The sequence below is a fragment of the Petaurus breviceps genome, unplaced genomic scaffold (assembly GCF_028583685.1).
Source record: "Petaurus breviceps papuanus isolate PSGF00001 unplaced genomic scaffold, PetGlider_PUasm1.0 47, whole genome shotgun sequence".
NCBI lineage: Eukaryota > Metazoa > Chordata > Mammalia > Diprotodontia > Petauridae > Petaurus > Petaurus breviceps.
The window spans coordinates 11,686,814-11,707,681 of NW_027186349.1; the positions used below are offsets into that span (position 1 = coordinate 11,686,814).

The 20,868-nt window shown below is 36.8% G+C and overlaps 1 protein-coding gene across 3 annotated transcripts in view; it reads right to left on the reverse strand.

Moving 5' to 3' along the window:
• Positions 1-526: 526 nt before the first annotated feature.
• Positions 527-20,868, reverse strand: part of OTULIN (OTU deubiquitinase with linear linkage specificity) — a 55,904-nt gene continuing 35,562 nt past the window's right edge. For all 3 annotated transcript variants that reach the window (XM_069101420.1, XM_069101419.1, XM_069101418.1), the window contains 3 exons: positions 11,408-11,533; positions 6,823-7,092; positions 527-4,669 (listed from right to left, as the gene is read on the reverse strand). In XM_069101420.1, coding sequence (XP_068957521.1) covers positions 4,475-4,669; positions 6,823-7,092; positions 11,408-11,533 — 591 coding nt within the window. In that variant the 3' untranslated portion in view covers positions 527-4,474. The remainder of the gene's footprint in view (positions 4,670-6,822; positions 7,093-11,407; positions 11,534-20,868) is intronic.

Below are 20,868 nucleotides of genomic sequence, written 5' to 3' on the forward strand. Positions count from 1 at the left end.
TAATAGTTTAATGATAACTTAATTAGTATAAAACTCAAGGTACTTTTCTTCTAGGGGCTACTCCTTCATGAAAAATTTATGGGAGAATATGAATGAATCACACAGGTTAAGATGGTGGCTGTGTTGCAATGCAGGATGTAAGCTTCAGAACTGAGATTGTTTTCATTTTTGGGTCCCCAGCTGCTAATACAGTGCCTAGAATACGGTAGTAGGCATGCAAATTTATTAACTGATTACTTAATCTGCTGTTGAATCTAAATCCAACGGAGTATCTACATTGATGAGAACTTGGATCCACTGAAGTATTTTTAAAAAACATAGAATTTAAATAAAAGCATTTGTTTTTATTTATAGCTATAATTAAAATTTTTCTAAAGGTTCACATTTCTCAAAATAATCTTTAGTTCCTAAATGACAACAAAAAATTAACACACATACAAACTGCCTTTTGGGGGGGGTGAGGGGGGAAGGGGGGTTAAAAAAATAAATACTTTGCACCAGAGAAAACAACTCAGGTCTGTGTAACTCCTGTATGTATAAGTTTAATGTAAGATGATGTTTAGGTTTTAAATGCAGCTGAAACACAGAAATTCACTAATATTATTAACATGTACAAGATTTGAAACAGTAACACATCAGCTAAAAAATAGCACCTTTAAAGCTAAGGGAACCACAAAGCCCTTAAAAAATGTAGCCAGCACATAAGATTATAAACACTGTTTATTCCCACAGTAAAGTTAGTTTTCTTAGACATGGGGCCTGAGATTTTGCCTGCTAAATTATAAAACTCGTGGGGGGAATTAAAAGGATCCCAAAGCACATGCCTTGGTAATGTAAAAATGTCAGTCATAAAATAAACATAAAAGTGCTGTAAGAAAGGTTTTAACAGTCACAGAGCTTAGAAAAAAAAAAGATTAATCCAATTTTAAAAGCATTTCTAGATATTACATACAAATCAGTATTGGTTTGCCAATGGAGGAACTCCAAGCATTATTCTGTATCCTAGATGTCTGAGGTTGATAACACAAAATCAGAAACTAGATGACAGTAGCTTCTCACTCCCATTTGTGCTGCATTGTTCTTCCTTGTGTATGAGTGAAATCAGTGGATGGTTAACACACAGAAGTGTAAGAGATGAGGAGGGGAGAAGGAAACATGCTGATACAAAGGCCATCAGTGGGGCATATTAGGAACCAAACGGCTGTTTGATTTAAATGTACTTTACAGTGAGACAGAATGCTTGTGACATCCTTATACAATGCACCAGGATTCTTTCAGCAGCTCAATTGCTTATATGAATACCTATGACCTTGCACAGTCAACCCTAGGTATTAAGTCAGTGTACTGAGAATTCCCACCATCTGTTCCTTTCAAAACAGTGACCATTTCCCTGTAAGTGGATAAGCTTTCTGAGTATATTTGGGTCTTCATTCAATTTCTACTGTGTTACTGTTACTCAACTAATCATAAAACCTACTCTCCCTCTTCCCCAAAGGAAAAAAGGCCAGCTCATAGACTGAGTGAAGAGTGTAAGAATATGGGCAATCACTAAATATACGTTTCAATAAGGAAAGAAATGATTTATCCAGTGTGCCCCTAAAACATTATTTTCTTGACAAGCATCTTCTGCCTTACCCTCTTCTTACTTATTCAAAGTGATGAAGTGACAAATGAAATTTACAAGCGTATGGGACAGTAGCCAGCCAAAAGTATGTGGAAGAGCATAAGATTTATCCTTCTGAATTTCCATCTTTGATCTACATAAAAAATGGGATTTCTGCATTCATTACTGCGATTTTCAACATATACACAACAATACTGAAGCGGGAGGGGGGGGGGAAGGTCAAACAATTATAGCAGTAAAATCTGATGGCTACAGTTCAAACATAAAAGTCTGGGATTTGGAGAAAAAAAGAAGTGCGTACGTTCAGAATATTCAACCTTATTACCAAAAACTACCAGAAGATGTGACCTAGTATGTCAAGATACATCAGGCCTGAGTATCCTACACATCCCTGCTGCCTCAAATACCATTCATTCCATCAGAGTTCCTGATAGAGGGGTATATTAAAAATTCTTTTGTACAGATAAGATAAAAACACTAAAAGGGAATCAAAACCAAGAATTCATTATTACTACGTAGTTTCATAAGGCTTTTAGGAACATCTTTCATTCACGACACCATTATATACTGAGTGAGAGGAAAAATATCTATGCATCTGGTCCCAGCCTCTGCAGCTCAGTCCAATTCAATGGGAGATGTCAGCATCATCTAAGAGAACAGAATTGGACTCAGAGGCTCTTTAGCGATAAAGTAAACATGGTAGAAAAATCATGCACTGACTGCAGTGCAGTAGGCAATATCAAAGCAGACTAAAGTCATGTGTAGAGCTTGCATAGTTAACATGTTGAGAGTTCTCTCCTAAGGATTTCAAATTTTAAGTATTATATATTTATATTACTTAAATATTATATTTAAACCAACCCCTCCACCTTCAAAAGGATTTATCCCAAACCAAAGTACTTATCTAGTAACAGACAAAATTATTATTATGAGAGAAAAGTGAATCCCAATTCTTCCCCCAATCACATTAATGCTGGGCCATTATATTCATTTGTAGCCACAAAAGTACAGTGGATTCTCTTTCCTCTGATGAACACCCTAATGCAGACAGTTAAAGATCACACAGACAGGTTTTCTAACTTCATGTCTTCTTCCTAGACCTGTACAAATAGCCATTGTTATTCGTCATCCATAATCTGAGATGGTCTGTAATGCTTCCAATTAAACTCATTTAAATGACATCATCAGCAAATCCACAAACTTGAACTCACCAGGTGTTGCTGCATAACATTCTTCTATTTTTAAAATTAATGTAGAAGTAGTACATAACATTATTGCTATGTAAAATTTTAGCCTGTCAGCTTTGAAAACTGGATCTTATTTACACTCTTTAGCTCTCATCCCAAGGAAAGAAAATACTGGCAGCAGAAGCTCCCAACATGATACACACTGAGGGGAAAGAATGCCACCATTGGCAGTACTTCAATTAAGGAGCGCCTATAACAACAAAATCAAGCTGAGAGAGCTCTTAAAAGATCACTAGTTCAACTCTCCTTTTAAAACATGGGAAAACTGAGGTTAAAGATTTGACCAAGATCACATTTAGGGTCACTGATCTAGAGCTGGAAGGGATCTCAGAGAAGATCGAATCTAAATTCCTCATTTTACAGAAGAAAATTGAAGCAGCCAGGTTAAGTCAGGTGCATAACCCAAAGTCAGAGCTGAGACCTGAACCCAGGTTCTCTAACTTGTGATCTTCCTATGGCCACACAGCTCCTGAGACCTAAATTAAGATGATATACTAGCATCTTCTTTCTGAGATTACCTTCCATTGCACTGCATATATCTCATATATAGATTATTTGTATGTTATCTCTCTCATTAGAATAAGGTCAAGGACCATCTTTTTGCCTTTCTTTTTATCATCAGCACTTTAAATACAGTGCCTAGAACCGAGCATGTCAATGAATGCTTGCTGACTTGTGTATTTGAGGCTACTCTGAATGAGCAGTCACCCCAGAGAAGAAGGTTATATATCCTAGTAACAATGCTATGATATTCCCTCCTCCAATAGAGCTTTTAGAATGCTCATTTGGACTCAGTCCTTAAACATCTACGCTGGGGATTTTATTTTTTTGGTCCAGAACTCAGATTTCATTATCATGGAAAACTTTAGTAGTGAAGGTCCCTCTACCAACATAGATCAGCCACTCGTCATTAATTTAAGAGTCTTGGAGAGATCCCTGGGGGACTGAGGTGTTAAGTGACTTGTTCAGTCACACAATCAGTATGTGTCATTGGCAAAACTTGAACCTGGATCTTCCTGACTTTGAGATCAACTCTATTCCTTATGCCATGCTGCCTCTCCTGTTACAGATTGTTTCAAAACATCTTTAAGAAATATTTCAGCTCAATTTAATTCCCTCTGCATTACACAGAAGAAAACACCGGAGGTCTAACAAGACTAGGCAGACAGAGACTTACTTCCAACATCCCAACAAATGCATTGCATAGACATGTTACTTCAAAGACTCATTACTAGAGGAAAATTCTTTACTCTCACCTTAAAAAACAAATTACCAATTATCATGACAGGAGGATTTGACTTTGGGATTCTCCCAAATCAGCCCCATGATGGCACAATACAGAATATTTTGCTTTATTGAGGACATATATCTTACACCTTCCAACAGGTGTATTATTCTAAAGGCCTCTGAAATTTATTGCCTTGGAGGAGAAGAAAAAAAAGCTTATATACAGTGTTAATCCTGATAGCAAACATATAGGCTTTAGGACACTCCAGTGAGATGTTGAATTCAGCTCAAAGAGGATGAAGATGTCTCTTAGACCACTCTAAGCCATATTTCAAGCCACAAGCCTAACAAGTTTCTCTCTCTTTTGATCTCTTTATCACAAACTTGTCTCCTCACACACTCTGACAGGAATATTATAATGCCTATCATCCTCAGCAATCAGAGTCACCACAGGCCAGTCCTTGGGTGGATCTGTAGGATAAGACGTGATGAATTCCTCAGTGTTGTACTTAGATAGTCGATAAACTTGTATGGTATGATGCACTGCATAGGCAAGAAGAAACATTTCAACCTAGGGTGAATAGGAAAGAATGTTTTTTTAGTGAAGGTGAGAGTGGAACCTTGAAGCTTAACAGTATCTTTAGAGATCAATTATTTCAAGCAAATGAAGAAAACAAATCCAAAATACCAGATAATTTCTAAACAGCTATATCTGGGTTTGGAATAAAGACGCTTGTCCTCACCTTTGTCTACTTGGCAGCAACAAAGAGATGATTCAAGGTTACAATAACACAACCAATCATCCAATCACAGAATCATCCATTCACAGTCTGTCAGAATTCTAATGGAAGCCTCTCTCCTCAGAATGTACCACAAACACCCACCCCCCTTTATGGAAACTCCCAAAATTTAGTCTACCTTCCAAAGCGTTTTCTTAGGAGGAAGACAATCTGATTGAATTAAATGACACTAGCAGGTGAATGACCAAAGATTCTTTAGTATATGGATGTTTTTTAAAGAGAGGATACTTGTAAAATCTAAATGAACTAGAAGAATTTCAGGCAGAGGCACCAAAAAGAAGTGAAAAATTTCAAACAAGAAAATTTGGGGAATGAACATGTCAATCTTTCTGGGAGTTTAACTCTTGTGTCAACACTACTGGTCTGTACCTTCTTTTCGGAGAATTTTTCCTCTCTCTACTTCTAAAACAAGAGAGTCTATAAATGCTCCAAGTTTTTTTCATGACTTGATCCTCTGTGAACATCGGAAGGGGTTACAGAAAAAGGAAGGATGGTCATGATGATCTGGGGCAGCTAGGTGGTACAGGAGCAGAGTGCTGGGTCTAGAATCAGGAAGACTCATCCTCCCAAGTTCAAATTTAGCCTCAGACACTTCCTAGTGCTGTGACCTTGAGGGGCAAGTCACTCAACCCTGTTTGCCTCACTTTCTCATTTATAAAATGAGTTTGAGAATGAAACAGCAAACCACTTTAGGATCTTTGCCAAGAAAACTCCAAATGGGGACAAGACCAAACAACAACAAAAGTCATGATGGTCAGGATATATATATGGGTCATTATTAACGACTGGTTATATTTGGCTTCTATATTATAATGAATCATATTAAAGAGAATAATCATGTGTTTGTCATTTATGAAGGAAAAATCTAAAGCTTCATTCAAAACATCCTACACAAATAATACTGCTCTTACAATTTTTAAAACAGTACATTACTTTTGCATTTACTAAGTGTCTACACTTGAACTAAAGAAATTATCAAGTACCAGAAATCAAAGAGTGGTCTAATAGGGACTTGGCAATGTGAAGGGGTGAGTTTAGATAGATTTTGTACAAACAAATCTGATTTTTCCATTCCCAGTGTTTAATTTTAAAGTTTGAAAACAATGCCAAAATAGTATAGAGTTTTTTAAGTAAAAAAATCTGTCTAAAGCATACAAGGGGGTTTACTTATATTTTAAAAATTAAAGATAATTCATGTAGGTACCTTTATCTATTAGTGCCAAACGTTGTTTTATCCAAGCAATGAAACGTAAATTTTCCTTTTTTTTTTCCTTACTGGCAAAGAATGCCAATATGAGGGGTAGCTGCTGCCTAGGATGGCAAGTATGAAAACCACCATTCATCTCCAGCCACTGTAATGCCCAGAACTATCCTTGCATCTGGACTTTTTTCCAGGTCAAGTACATTTCAATAACCAGAGAAATGAGGGACTGAAATAAGATATCTTTATCAGCACTTTGAATAAATGCCTGATTACTTTTAAAAACTAAACTACATGCTCAGTGTTGAAAACTTATTTTTTTGAATAACAGAAAATAACTTTTAGGTTTACTGATGGGTAATGTGCAGTTTGTACCATATTCTAATGTGATCTATGGAAAGCAAAGGATCTGGCAAAAGGACATAGTGTATGTGGTTTCCTATTAAAGGAGTCAACTTAGCAGAGCTGTAAAAGGCTTTGTGGCCTCCAAGATGGAAAAATAAACAAAACAGCTGCCAAAAGAGGGAGGGTCAAGATAATCTAAGGTTACATCATCCCTGCTTTTAAAAGCAATTCCCCATTCCGGTCAGAGAAACTAAGAATAAGACATGTATTTCAAGAGTTAAGTTTTTACTTGCAATCTGACGCTATTAAATCTATTGATTTTAAACATGTTCCCCAAGAAAGCCCTGGCCTGAACTTCCCTGGGTCAGGACAGCTTACCTGCTCAAGGCCGCCAGAGTGGCCCACTTGATTCAAGTGATTTCTCAGCAGCTGAGCAGGGTCTCCTGAGGTGTCTCGAGCAAACAGAAGCACAGAGAAGAATGGTACTTCCTTTCCCTTCTCTTTATCATTGTATAGTTGAATGGCCTTGCTCAGCATTAGGAATTTCACAGCTTCATAGAGGCTATATTCTTCCTCTTCATTTCGGAAGAGCTCATCACAAGCCACCTGCCTCTCTTCTGCAGTTTTCATTGCAGTCAAACCTGCCCACTACAGGAGGACATAATTGTGAGTGAGTTAAGAGCTTTCCTTGACACCCCTGTATACTCAACATGAAAGAGGACAGAATCATCCTCTGAACTGATGACAATGAGTGACATATGAAGTACAGATAAAAAAGGTATCAGCACAGGTTCATGATATCAAGTCAGCATTAAAACAATAGCTCACATTCAGTCTGCAGAAATTCCAAATGCCAGATGTTTGCATTTGGTTCAATTTGCATTTGCGGAAGAATACATCTTTCAGAATCACTGAGGCTCTGGACCTGGAATCAGGAAGTCCTGAGCTCAAATCTGGTCTCAGACCTTTACAAGCCATAAGACCTGGGACAAGGGTCACTTAGTCTGTGTGCCTGAGTTTCCTCAACTGTAAAATGGGATAATAACACCTGCCTCCTAGAGTTGCTGTGAGGATCAAATGATATTATATTTGTAAAACACTCAACACGATGCTCAGCACATAGTAGGCACTTAATAAATCTTTATTTTCCCCCTTCCCTTTCATCTTTATTTCCTTTCCTTCCAATGAAACAAGGATGAACCAGTCACACAAATATTTACTGAGCAAACAGAGATAGAGAGCAAATGCTAGATGTGCTAGGGGCGTCCTCAATAAAGTGACAAGAGTCAGAGCTCAGAAATAAAAACTGACACAGAAATGCTGATGACTTACATACTTAAGCAAAGGCGAATGAATGACTACAGGGTATTTGCCTTCCCAAAAGTAATTTTCTTATTTTAACCTTGTGGCCTTTGAATAAGTATGAATTAGACGCAAATGCTCAGAACAATAAATTAAATCTTTACTGAGCACTTACTATACACAAGGCACTCTGCTTGCTATACAGTAAAATTCATATTTGTTCCTTTGAACTGTTAAATAAATAAAATCCTTCTAGATTAAAGCGCTTCAATTAAGAAATGATTATGATATGTTGACATTTATTCAGTTGTTAGGAAAAGACTTTGGTAAATATCTGTCTCCAAAAAAACTGGACATTTAAAATTAAATGGAAATAATAGTAAGACTGTAAGAGGATACTATAGAGTTGTTTTCCCCTCCCTCTGGGAGTGAGTCTATTTCTTCAACCAGTATTAAGGCTCTCTTCTACTCCTCTATCACCTACCTTACAAGTGTATTAAGAGCTTGGCTGACGGATAATATGGAAATGTTTTGCATAACTGCACATGTATAGTCTGTATCAAATTGCTTGACTACCTGCAGGGGCTGGGGAAAGGAGGAGATAATTCAAACTGAATTTTTTAAAATTAATGTTAATTTTTGTTTACATGTTAACTGAGGACAAAAATAAAATAAAAATTAAATGTTTAACAAAAAAAATAGAACTCATTTGGTCCATGGACAATAAACATGCAATCTGCTCCTAGGCCCACACTCGAAGTCTTTTTAAACTGTGAAGGGTCTGCTGGAGTTTGTGCTCAGTCAGCACAGTCTTTGAAAAGCCAAGGTCACTTTTGGTGGAGGAATTCCTGAGTATCAGTTAGAAGAGACAGGCACTTCATGTTATTTAACTATGTGTAGTGTGTCTGGCCAAGGTTACATTGCAGGAGGGAGGGGCAGGATTAATTAACAGACACATCTCATCTGGTTCAAGAAATGTTTATAGTGGTCTGGACCTACAATTCCATCATGGTAGGGAGCACCTTGCTGAGGACACTCCCTGTACCAACAACTACTCTGCAGGACACAGAGATTAAAAAAGTGATTTGACCAGGGTCACAAAACCAACATGTACCAGAGGCAGGACTTGAAGCTCTTTCTTGAATCAGGTAATATACACTTCTCATTTGGTTCAAAATATATTTATATTAAAAGCAAAAAAATTAACACATCCTAGAAATTAAAAACTCAAGTCATTCACAGGGAATAAAAGTTTACTTACAGTAGGCAATTTCAAGAAACAAATATCAAGTTCACAACAGCTGAAAGACGTTGGGGGGATGACGGAAAAAAAAGCTAGACCATACAAAACTGAAGCTTCACATATCAACTAAAGGGAACATGGGCTGTCTTCAGCCTCTTCTACTATCTATATTTGTCAGATTGTAGCAACTCGGTGTTTTATGGAAACTTGTATTTTCCAGCATGAAAAAATATAACCCACTCTTTTTTTCCTCCCATTAGAGAAAAGATTCAACTATTGAAATGCAATATAATGCAATGCAATATATATATACTATATATGTATGTAAATAAATATGCATGCCTATATTTATATATGATATATACACTATATATTTGTGTGTAAATATACACACGCATATGTACATATAAATATAATATATACTATATTTGTATGTAAATAAATATACACATGCATGTTCATATACACATATGTAAATAAGCATTTATTAAAGTCTTGCTACACTATGTGGCAGGCACTGTGCTAATTTCTAAGGATAAAGACAAAAAAACAGTTCCAATAATCAAGGATCTTGTAATTGAAAAGTGGAAATAACATGCATATGCTATATGCACATACATGCACACATTTGTGTATATTCATGCAAAACAGATACAAGGTAACATTGAGAGGGAAGGTACTTACAACTGGGATAAACAAGAAGAGCCGTGTGTATGAAATGACACCAAGCTGTATCTTAAAGGAAACTAGGGATTCCAAAGGGTAGAAGTAAAATGTATTCCAAGGGGAAAATACAGAGATGACAGATGACATGTTTGTTTGTGGAATAACAAGGGCAATCTGACTGTGAAAGATGGAAAGGGAAGTAATATATACAAAATCTAGAAAGGAAACATGGGGCCAAGGAGTGAAGGGCTTTAAATACCAAAAGGAAGTTAATATTTTTTTCTAGAGGCAAAACAGCAGGAGTTCTAAATCTGTGGCCCATGAACTTTTATTTTTAATAGTTTGTATTTTGTTAAGTATTTCAATATAATTAGCTTCCGGGGGCAGCCAGGTAGCACAGCGAGTACGAGCACCAGCCCCAGTGTCAGGATGACCTGGGGATCAAATCCGAGCTCAGACACTTAGCACCCACCCAGAAACCCCTGGCCGTGTAACCTTGAGCAAGTTACTTAACCCCGATTGCTTTAAAAAAAAAAATTATATATATATATATATATATATATATAATTAGCTTCCTTTGTAATCTTATGTATTTTATTCTATGCATTGAAAAACATTAATCTGAAAAGGGATTCACAGGCTTTACCAGACTGTTAAAGGAGCCCATGACACAAAAAAAGATAAAAGAACCCCTGCAACAGAAAGTGACAGTCAGACCTGCACTTCAGGAAAGACCATTTGTCAGTTGTTGTAGAGGACACATTAAAATGGGAGAGACAAAAGAAGTATACAAGCTTTACATCTAATATAGCCTACTAAGGCTTGAAGAATTTAGAAGACAAATATCATGTATTAGATTTTATTGTGTATTTCTCAGTGCCTAGTATAGTGCCCCTTTCTATCCTTCCATCCCCACAGTAAGCCAGACCCAGGTATTAATATATCAATATTGATGCTGCTCAAAAGAAAGCTACCTCATGGTCAAGGGTTTAAGAATATTCTCTGGTAAACAAGAAAACATATGGTGGATAACGGAAGTTACTTAGAAAGCTAAGGAAACAAATTTTGAAAACCAAGTTGTACTTTCCAATTTCATAAATTCAACTAAATCTCATACTTCAATTCAATGGATTTATGGATGTTGGTAACTTTTTCTAATGGTGAAGACCACAATCCAACCATCCATGATACTTTTCTCATCCTGTGTGAGTCTTAAAGGTCCAACATATTTTTATTCTAACTCAATTTCATAAACTCAATAAAACTCAAAATGTTTTTCAAAGGACAAGTTACCAACTATTTTATAATAAAGCAAACTTTAGAAATGGAAACAGGGAATTTTCACTCAACAGAAACTTAACATAAGAACTGAGAAACAGGAAGTCGATTTTTACTTCATATCATTTGGTAAGACTGTCAGTAGTGTAGGCTGAATAATTGCCATAAAATGATGAAATATGGGTTTTCCCAAATTTCCTTTTGTCATATAAGCAGCCCAGTTAACAATTTAGCAGGAGGTTATACATGCCATTTGTTCAGAGAACTGCCAGCTCAATTTTATAAACAGTCTAAGCGAAAAGTTTCTAAATTCATGTAAAATAATTTTGCTGATATTTGAACTATTAAAACATTTTCCTATAACACCTATGTTTTTGTTTTTATAACAATCAGGTAGGAAAAAAGAAATGGAAGTCTTGGGACGTAACCAAACAGAAAAAAATCATAAGTCAAAATAATGAAAATGTTGCAAACCTTCTTCCTTAGTAGAGCTAAGGATTCTTTAATTTTATCTCCCAGGTCCTCTCCCTTTCCATCAAATTTCAGTCCAAGCTTCCACTGCTTGATCCAGTTATATCTGCTTATTAGTTCCTCTGGCAACTACAATATCAAGGAAACAGAAAAATAAAGGTGGTAACATTACAGAAACCCACAACTACCTACCACAAAAAGAAAAAAGAAAAATTCACAGTACCTTCATTGGTCTCTTTAATCAATTCAAATTCAGCAAGGAATACCTAAATCTCTGTACCACCATATGCCACCCTTTCTTGGGGCCCTGAACTAAAATTTTGGGAAGGGATATTACAAAGGTTTTAGATGAAACACAAATGTGAAATTCTGTGTGACTATTCTAATAATAGTGTGGGAAATTCAATAGCAATTGGCAGGAATAAATCAACACCTGGGTCAACATTCTTTCAATGAGATTATTTTAATAGAGATAATCCAAAGACTTTGGGGATTCATTTGTAGGTAGAATACTAATGACTGACTAAGGCAAGTGTTTCAGGATAAGTAGAGTGTTAAATTTTTTAAAATGAGGTCCTTTCTATGGAGAAATAAACAACCCTACTATTCCTAACCAAGAAATTCTTTTTTAGGGCAGCTAGGTGGCACAGTGAATAGAGCACTGCCCCTGGAATCAGGAGGACCTGAGTTCAAATCCAGCCTCAGACACTTAACACTCACTAGCTGTGTGACCTTAGGCAAGTCACTTAACCCCAATTGTCCTGCCTCCCCCTCCAAAAAAAAAAATTCTATTTTTTCTTCCTAACTGGAAAAAATGTTTTGCTATATTATATTAACACAGACACTCTGGCCTTCAACATCCTAGCATCTACAAAATTTTATCTCTATGAACCTCAGACCAATCAATCCAACAACGATTTTAAAAGCACCTACTATGCTTCAGGCATATAAAGACAAAAATTATACAGTCTCTGACCACAAGGAACTTACATTCTATCAGCAGACATAACATGTACATGAATATATACGAAATGCATGCAAAATAAATACAATGAAAATATACTAGGGGAGAGAAGGGTCAAGAAAGATTTCATATAAAAGTTGGCCCTTGAACAAAGTCTGTATATATCTTGTATATTGTATTATACCTACTTAAATATGTGTCATATCCCTTGCTAAGACAATAAACAAGCCTCTTGAGCAGGATTTACTCTGCCTTTCTCTGTATCCAGAGCACTATGCAAAATGTCTGACACATAGTAAGCAGTTTAAATACACATTTGATAATTGATAAAAAAAGATAAAATTATCACAGTATGAAAATATATGCAAAATGCAAAAATGGTATACAAGATTAAAAAATATGTCCAATGTCTGAAACATTGACAGCTGAAATGTTATCCCTTGCATTTTTTTTCTGCCTCCACTCAACCAATCAGTGGAATGAGAGTTTGCAGAATCTAGCTCCTGATAACAAGAGAACTGTGGATATGCTTGAAAAATTATGTCACTAGGTTTGGGGGCAAATGTGTTCATTCATAACCACAAAATATAGAAAATAAATTTTGTATCAAAATGAAAGATGTTGAATGAAAATCTGGAACATATATATCAAGTCACTAATGAAAGAAATCTATAACCATTTTAGGGGAGAGGAAGAAATCAGCATTCACACAGCACCTACTACATGCCCGACCTGTGTTAAGCACTTGCACAAAAACTATCTTATTTGACACTCACAAAAACTCTCAGGGTAGGTCTATTATTATCTATACTTTACAGCTCAAGGGAACTGAAGCTGGGGGAGATGAAGGGACTTGCCCAAAATCACACAGCTAAGTAAATGTCCAAGGCCAGATCTGAAATCTTGTCTTCCTGACTCTAGGCTAAACACTCTATTCACTGCACCAACTAATTCTAAAAAAAATAGCAACATTTATTTTTAAAATGAGATCCCCTCCCTCAACTCTTTAGTTTTTGAAGAATTCATTTAAATATCTCTAAGTCCATTTTTTAAAACTACATTCCAGTTTTACCTTTTAGTATGTAACAATGCTAAAGAGATTTAATATGTCCATAAAAACAAAACACAGAGATGTAAATGTCATTTCATTCTTTTCCAAAATAATCACATAAACCAAACAAAACATAAAGTGTTTCCACAAAAAAAAAACACATTCTATTAAAAAAAGTGATCACTAAATGAAAATAAAAAAAAATCCAAGTTTTCCATTTCATTTTAAAAATTAAACATTTAAACCACAGAAATGTTTAACGGGGTTTAAGACCAAAAGAATCAATTTATCACAATGGGCAGACTTCTGTCTTTCTATGTCTTTCTTTATCTTTATAATGTTTTAATAGTTTTATTATAAAAATCTTACCATTCATTTTATTTTTTTATCTTAAATTCTTAATAGTTACAGCCATCAAGTGACAATAATACGAAATCACAAGTGAAATAAATGCATACAAATCTCTGAGAATGAACCTATTAAAATAGGCACAAAAAATGAGAAGAAATTATTCTGAATCCAAAGTTGAATATAAACCTGAAGGCAATGAGAAAAGGAGCAGGAAGTGAATCATGTAGTGCTATTGTTTAAAAAACAAACATGATATCAGAAAAGTGGAAATAGCCCCATTATCCCTAACAACAATGAAACTCTTGCTAAAGGGTTTTCAATTAGAAGGCTACTACAGTAGTCCAGGTGAGAGCCTGAATGAGGTTTAGGGCTGTGTGAAGGGAAAGAAGGGGATAGATAAGAGAGATGTCATAAGGATAGAAATATTAAGACATAGCAATGAATTGAATATGTGGAGTGAGAAGTCAAGGTTTTAAGACTGGAAGGATATATCCTCAACAGGAATTGGGCAATTCGGAATACAGAAGGGTTTCAAGGAAAAGATATTAAGTTCAGTTTTGGACTTGCTGAGTTTGAGATGCCTACCCAGCATCCAGTTCAAAATGTCCAATAGAGAGTTGATGACAAGAGAACTTTAGCTCAGGATTGGGAGAGAACCTAGGGCTGGATATATATACATCTTTGAACCAAATAACTGCATAAACAGAGATTATTGAATTTCATGAGTACTGATGAGCTCACCTAATGATAGACTATAAAGTACAGAAGAGGGATCAAGATATATCAAGATATATACCCAACAGTTATTAGGCATGATTTAGCCAGCAAAGGAGACAGAGGAGGAGTGGTCAATTAAGAGTACCAAAAGAAAGTAGCGTCACAAAATACCAGACTATTCAACTGTGTCAAATGCTGTGGAGTAAAAATGAAGGTTGAGAACTGAGAGGGAAAAGGTTGTTAAGTCTGGTAATTAAGAAATCACTGGTAACTCTGGAAAGAGAAACTTTAAAATGAATTAATTAGGTAGCAAGTCCAGGTGCAGAGGGTTTAAGACAGTGGTGTCAAACTCAAATAGAAACAAGAATCATTAAACCATATACAAGGATCCCTGTGGACAGCCTATTGACTTAGAAAACCATATATGTTCTACTGTATTTTAATTTATTTCATTTAATATTTCCCAGCTACATTTTATTCTGGTTACTCCTTAGTGTGCCAATAAACTACTATGTATCTGAACGTCCAATTTAGAAGTCGCAAAAGTGGGGGCACTGAACAGTTTAGTTAAGTGTATGGAACTTCACTAAGAAGTGGAGAAGAGACATAGGATGGTAGCTAGTGATAGAATTTGGAGAGGGAGTTTTTAAGGAACAGGAGAACTGGGCTGTGTGCAGGTGGCCACCATGGAACAGAGAGTGAGGATTAGAGAAAGGAAACAACAGAGGAGGCAATCTCCTGGACAAGACAGGAAAGGATGAGATTAAAGGTTTGTAAAATTCATGTACATCTACATAAAGAAAACAACTTGGGGCAGCTAGGTGGTGCAGTGAATAGAGCACCGGCCCTGGAGTCAGGAGGACCTGGGTTCAGATTTGACTTCAGACACTTAACACAAAAAATAGCCGTGTGACCTTGAGCAAGTCACTTAACCCCAATTGCCCTCCAGAAAGCAAAAAAAAAAAAAAAAAACCAAAAAAAAAAACAACAAAAACCATTAAAAAATAAAAACACACCAATAGCACAAAAAAAAAAAAAAAAAAAAAAAAAAAACCAATAAAGAAGACAACTAAATCCATTAGAAGAGATGAACTCACAAAGAGAAGATAAAAAAAAAGAGAAAGAGACAACATCTTACAACAGAATCCTAGGGTAGCCCCAACACAGAGGGGACAATACCTGCATGACACAGCAGTATCACAAAAAATGAACAGAAACAAAGGTTGATGTGTCAAATCACAGATAAAGGATGAGAAGTGAGAAAAAGGCCACTAGATTTGACAATTAAAAGATCCTTGGTAACCTCAGAAAGAATCATTTCAGTCAAGAGGTAAATAAATGAATAATACCCTTTCCCTCCTCTGAACTCATAGTATTATTAACCTGATGTACTCATGTGTTATCCATTGTTACATGCATCACTATTAGTTACCTATGTTTGCATCTTACCCCACTACTATACTGTAATTTCCACTAGGGAAGGAACTGTTTCTGAATTAAACTTTGCATCTTTCTGATAGCACAATACTCTGCCAATAACTGACACTTAAATAGTCAGTTAAAATGAATGAAAAATAAAGACAATAAAAGTAAATCTGTTTCATCACTTTAGCTTTACATCACCTCCATTACTACAGGAATACCATATCCTAAGCCCAAAACACACTGAAGACAATATAAGTTAGACAGATGTATCATATAATCAAGACACCCATTTATATGCAAAACAGTCCATTGTCAGGGGAAGAGATGTGGTTCCTTTATGCTCAATTCAATTAATACTTATTTATTAATGTGTGGAGAACACTGTCCTATATGCTAGAGACAGAAAACATAGATATGGTCTCTGACTCTGAATGTAGTTTCCTGCCTAATAGAAACACTATTTTAGATTAATGAAAGGCAGGGTATTGTAATGGTAACGGAATTTAAAGATCCTGTAGTATTGGCTTGGTTTTCGAGTTAAGAGTTAAAACCCAGAGCTTGTGAATCCCACTTGTGGAATGAACTTGTTGACTTGAAAAGAGGGGGCTGAACTGGGAGGAGCTAGTGCTGTGGATAGAGAGACCCAAGGAAAGAGAGGCCAGAAGAACTTTTGGAAGCAGCATGGGGGGGGGGGGGGGGGGGGGGAGAGAGAGAGGGAGGGAGAGAGAGAGAGGAGAGAGGGAGGAAGGGAGAGAGAGAGAGATAGACAGAGAGAGAGAATTGCTGGGGGCCAGAATTGCTGAGAGAGAGAACTGCCAGCCAAAGCCACCCCAGAATGACGGCTGAGGGCCAGTTTGAGCTGCCCAGGACTTTTGAGAACTGCAGCCCAGAGCTGCCGAGAACTGAGGAGGCATGACTGTGGTGCCACTATGTTTCCTGTCTGTTTTGATGTTACTTTGCCAGATTCGTCTGCTGGTGAAGGACAGTGCTGTTGCTGCAGAGGTACTGGAACTTTGCTGTTGGTTCAGAAGCCCTGAAGGAGGATTTTCTTGTTGTATGTTTGCAGAAATCCTGGGGAAGGGTCTTGTTGATGTTTTCAGGGGTCCTAGGACAGTTCTGCAGGCAGAGAGTGAATTGATGAGGATGCTGGCTTCCTATATTGTGCCTTTGTTAAGCTTTGTCCTCCCAGGAACAGAGACTGCTGAGAACTTGCCCCAGGTGTCAAGAAGAAGAAAAGTACTGGGTATTGAATGCTGTGATGACATTGTAATCTTGTTGTGGCTTAGGGGTAGATGGCCTTAGTGCTCTCCACTACCCCCTTTGAGAAGGTGCTTGGTGATAACTGATGATAATTCTAATTCAGTTGTGATCCAGGGATGGATTTTTGTGCTTTGTGACTGACAAATGAATGTACTTTGTTTATGATTGGAAACTAATCTCCACTTGAGAAGAGAGACTTTGTGATTGATTAAATCAATGTACTAGCCAGGAGTGGAGTACTTTGACTTTATACTTTGTGACCAAATTGATTTTTCTCTTCTCTATGAATGTTTTGCCTTAATTTGTTTCTGAATATATGGAGAGTTACTATGGTGGTAATTCTGAACCTAGAAGTTGCTTTTGCTTGGCGTTACAGGTATATACTCAAGAGTCAAAAATGACAAATCAAACTTTCAAGTCAGGGAGTAAGCAAGGTCAAGTTACGAGGCTGGGGGCTGAAACACAATGTAACGTAGTATCAGATGAAGAAGGCATAGTAGCAAATAGGAACCAAGGTCAAAAGATTGAGAAGACAACATAAAGAATTCAAAGAAATCAATAAGGTAGGGGGTGGCCAGGTGGCACAGTGAGTAAGAGCGCCGGCCCCAGCATCGGGAGACCTGGGATTGGTTCAGGCCTCAGATACTTGGCACCTATCAAAAAATAATAACTGGCCGTGTAACCATGAGGAAGTTACTTAACCCCAATTGCTTAAAAAAAAAAATCAATAAGGTTGATTCCAGATCAGTTTTAAGACAACAACAACTTTAAAAGGTTCCAGAGAAGCATACAATCAACAGTCAAAAGTACATTAAAGATTTTGAAGTCCTACGTATGCTAGCTCAGGGGTTAACTTTTAACAATCCCTGTCTACCTTCTTTCCAAGAGGATCTTGACAAATATGAATGCACTGTAAGAGGTACAGCCAGGCACAATGCTGTACAAATCACACACTTTGACTTTACAAAATTAGGTTGATACATCTAAAAAAAGGGGGAATAATAAGAGGGAATTATTTACTGTCTACTGGAGTTCTCTCTCTTTGGCAAAAGCAGAGCAATTAAAATTTCTTAAGGACCTTTTCATTATTCAGAAAGTGAGGAAAGTAATGAGAGAACTGCCATTTAGGACTCAATTTTGACAAAGAGGAACTTGTTGCTGGAGTAGAAACAATAGGAACCTTAGGAGGAGAGGATCATGCCATCTAGGAATTTGCGACAGACAGGAATCGGGGCATAGTCTGACATGTACCTGGTTTGGGAGAGAAAAAAATATTTTAAAGGATATAGAGAAAGGATATATAAGATCTCATTTTTTAAAAAAATCCACAGGAGGTAAGCAGAGATACACTTAACTAAGAATTAAAGTTTATACACAAAGAAAAGCAACCTCAATGAGAAAGGAAAGAGGAGAGTTGCTTTAAGCAAGTGGTATGTATACAACGAAAACTCCATCAATGTAATTAGATTTTTAAAACACAGAGAAAAGATGAAATGCAGGGTAGAGAAGAGGATGACGAGAGCATGACAAAGTCCTTTAAGTAGTGTCAGAAACACTACAGCCCAGAATGAATTGCAGCCTGAGAAGTAATGCTGGGAACAAAGGGGCTTTCTAAAAAAGGTTTATGAGCAGTTAAATCAAAGAAAGGATAGTATGGGAAGAATATTAGAGGCAATTCAAATCTATTTAGCTTCTGTTTATTCTGCCAAAAAGAAAAATCTTTGGATTGAAAAAGTAATATAGATGGGAACAAACTTGAGATTTCACTGATCAGCAAACTCCTGCATCAGAAAACAACCTCCACCTATGCAGGTTGGCACCTTCCCTGCAAGTTATAGGCCTGCAAATTTGCCTGGGGCTCTAAGAAGTGAAGAGACTTGTCCAAGGTCACAGGGAGAGCTTGAAACTGGGTCTTCCTGCTTCCAAAGCTAGCTCTCAGTAGACTAGATCTGTCTGCTAGGAAGAGCAAGAGAGGGAAAAAAAGGCTAAAAAGTGGGAACCTAGATGCTCTCCTACTGAGTTCAAATTACGAGGCACAGGTAACACACATCAGGCACTCTAAGACCTGGAGTTAAGTGTTGAGCCAAAGATCTTTGAAAGATTATGGGAAAGTGTCCCCAGCTTATGTGATTAATTGATGATAATAACAGCATTGTTGTTTGTTCTCTTGTTTTTTAGAAGACTAACAACTCTGAAAGATGATGTCTCCTCACATGTGAATCTGACTTAATTGAGGTGGAGTTGCACAAAGTTATCAGTCTCACTCTCTCTTCCACAGTCATCAAAGTCCAGTGGCAAGACAAAAGTCAAGACAATCAGCAATGGCCCAGGATGCAGTGGATGACCTTGGCATCTCCAAAGTCTGACCAAACTCCCAGAGCTGCACAGTGCCTGCTTCAGTCGCCTTCATAGTGGTTGGAACACATTGCTCTCATCCACCATTTTGCAAGGGGAAGTCTTCATAGTAGCATTTATATAGTGCATTAAGGTTCACAAAGTGATGTATGTTTTATCCTGTTTGAGGTGTTATTATTACCACAATTCATAGATAAGGAAACTGAGGCTAAGAGATGTTAAGTAATTTGCTCCGAACACACAGCCAGTAAATGGCTCAGGTAGGATTTCAATTCAAGGTAGGTCCTCCTGACTCCAAGTTTAGTCTCCTAGACACTATGCTACAACCTAGCTGCCTCAAGTGAAGGACAGTTAAAGAGACAGTGCCAGGAATGGATCTGCCGAAAGGACAACATGGATCAGGCCACCAATGAAGTGGACATGGAAATGATGAGTCGTGAAGCTCTGCCTGGAGCCTCTGTTGTTCCTCCACTTACCCACACAGATTCAGTCTTAAAATGCAACAATCACATCACCAGTTACAAGCACCAATACTTCAGGGAGTACACCACTACTCTTCCAGGATCCCCACATTAATAGAACAGTTCTATCACCACCATTGTAGAAAGTCCCCACAGTCAACTTCTAGGAGCTTCACCCTCACTCCTCACCTGCATCTCTACTATTAAAAGAATAGTAGTAAACAGGTCAACAGATACTCTTTCCTACCCATTTTGGGATGTTTAGGGATGGCTACATCTCTAAAACCAGCATGGTAAACAAATCAAAACGATAAATATCTTTACCAAATCCACTCTGTTCTGTCCCTTTAATTCAGATATATATATATATAATTGAAAGGATTTTCAAGTTGATTTTGCAAATTTGAATAATATGAAAGGGATATAAAGGATTTTACCAGTGGTAAATGATATTTATTAGAGTTTAAATCAAGTAGAATTTTAATCACAAAGCTAAAAAGAGAAAAATTGCATCCCAAATTACACTTCAAGATATGAATTAACTAAATGTAGGTTGGCAAATATGAGCTTAAACAGAACTCAAAAACTTGAAAATAAAAGGGTAGATTTTATCTTCGACCTGGAAAAAGTAAAAAAAATGTTAAATTAAGAGTTCCAATTTTTCACTCTGGTTCACTGAACATCCATGGCCATAAAATGATTTGATGAAAAAAAATGGGTTTTATGTTCTTATTTTTTATACATACAACTAAAGAGCAAAGTTTTATATTATTTACTCCATGAATTTCAGCAATACTAATAATTTAATGCCTATAAATCTAGTTAAGTTTTTAAAAGCTAAATTCTCGGTGTTCTAAAATCTAAATTATTTACTCTGGGC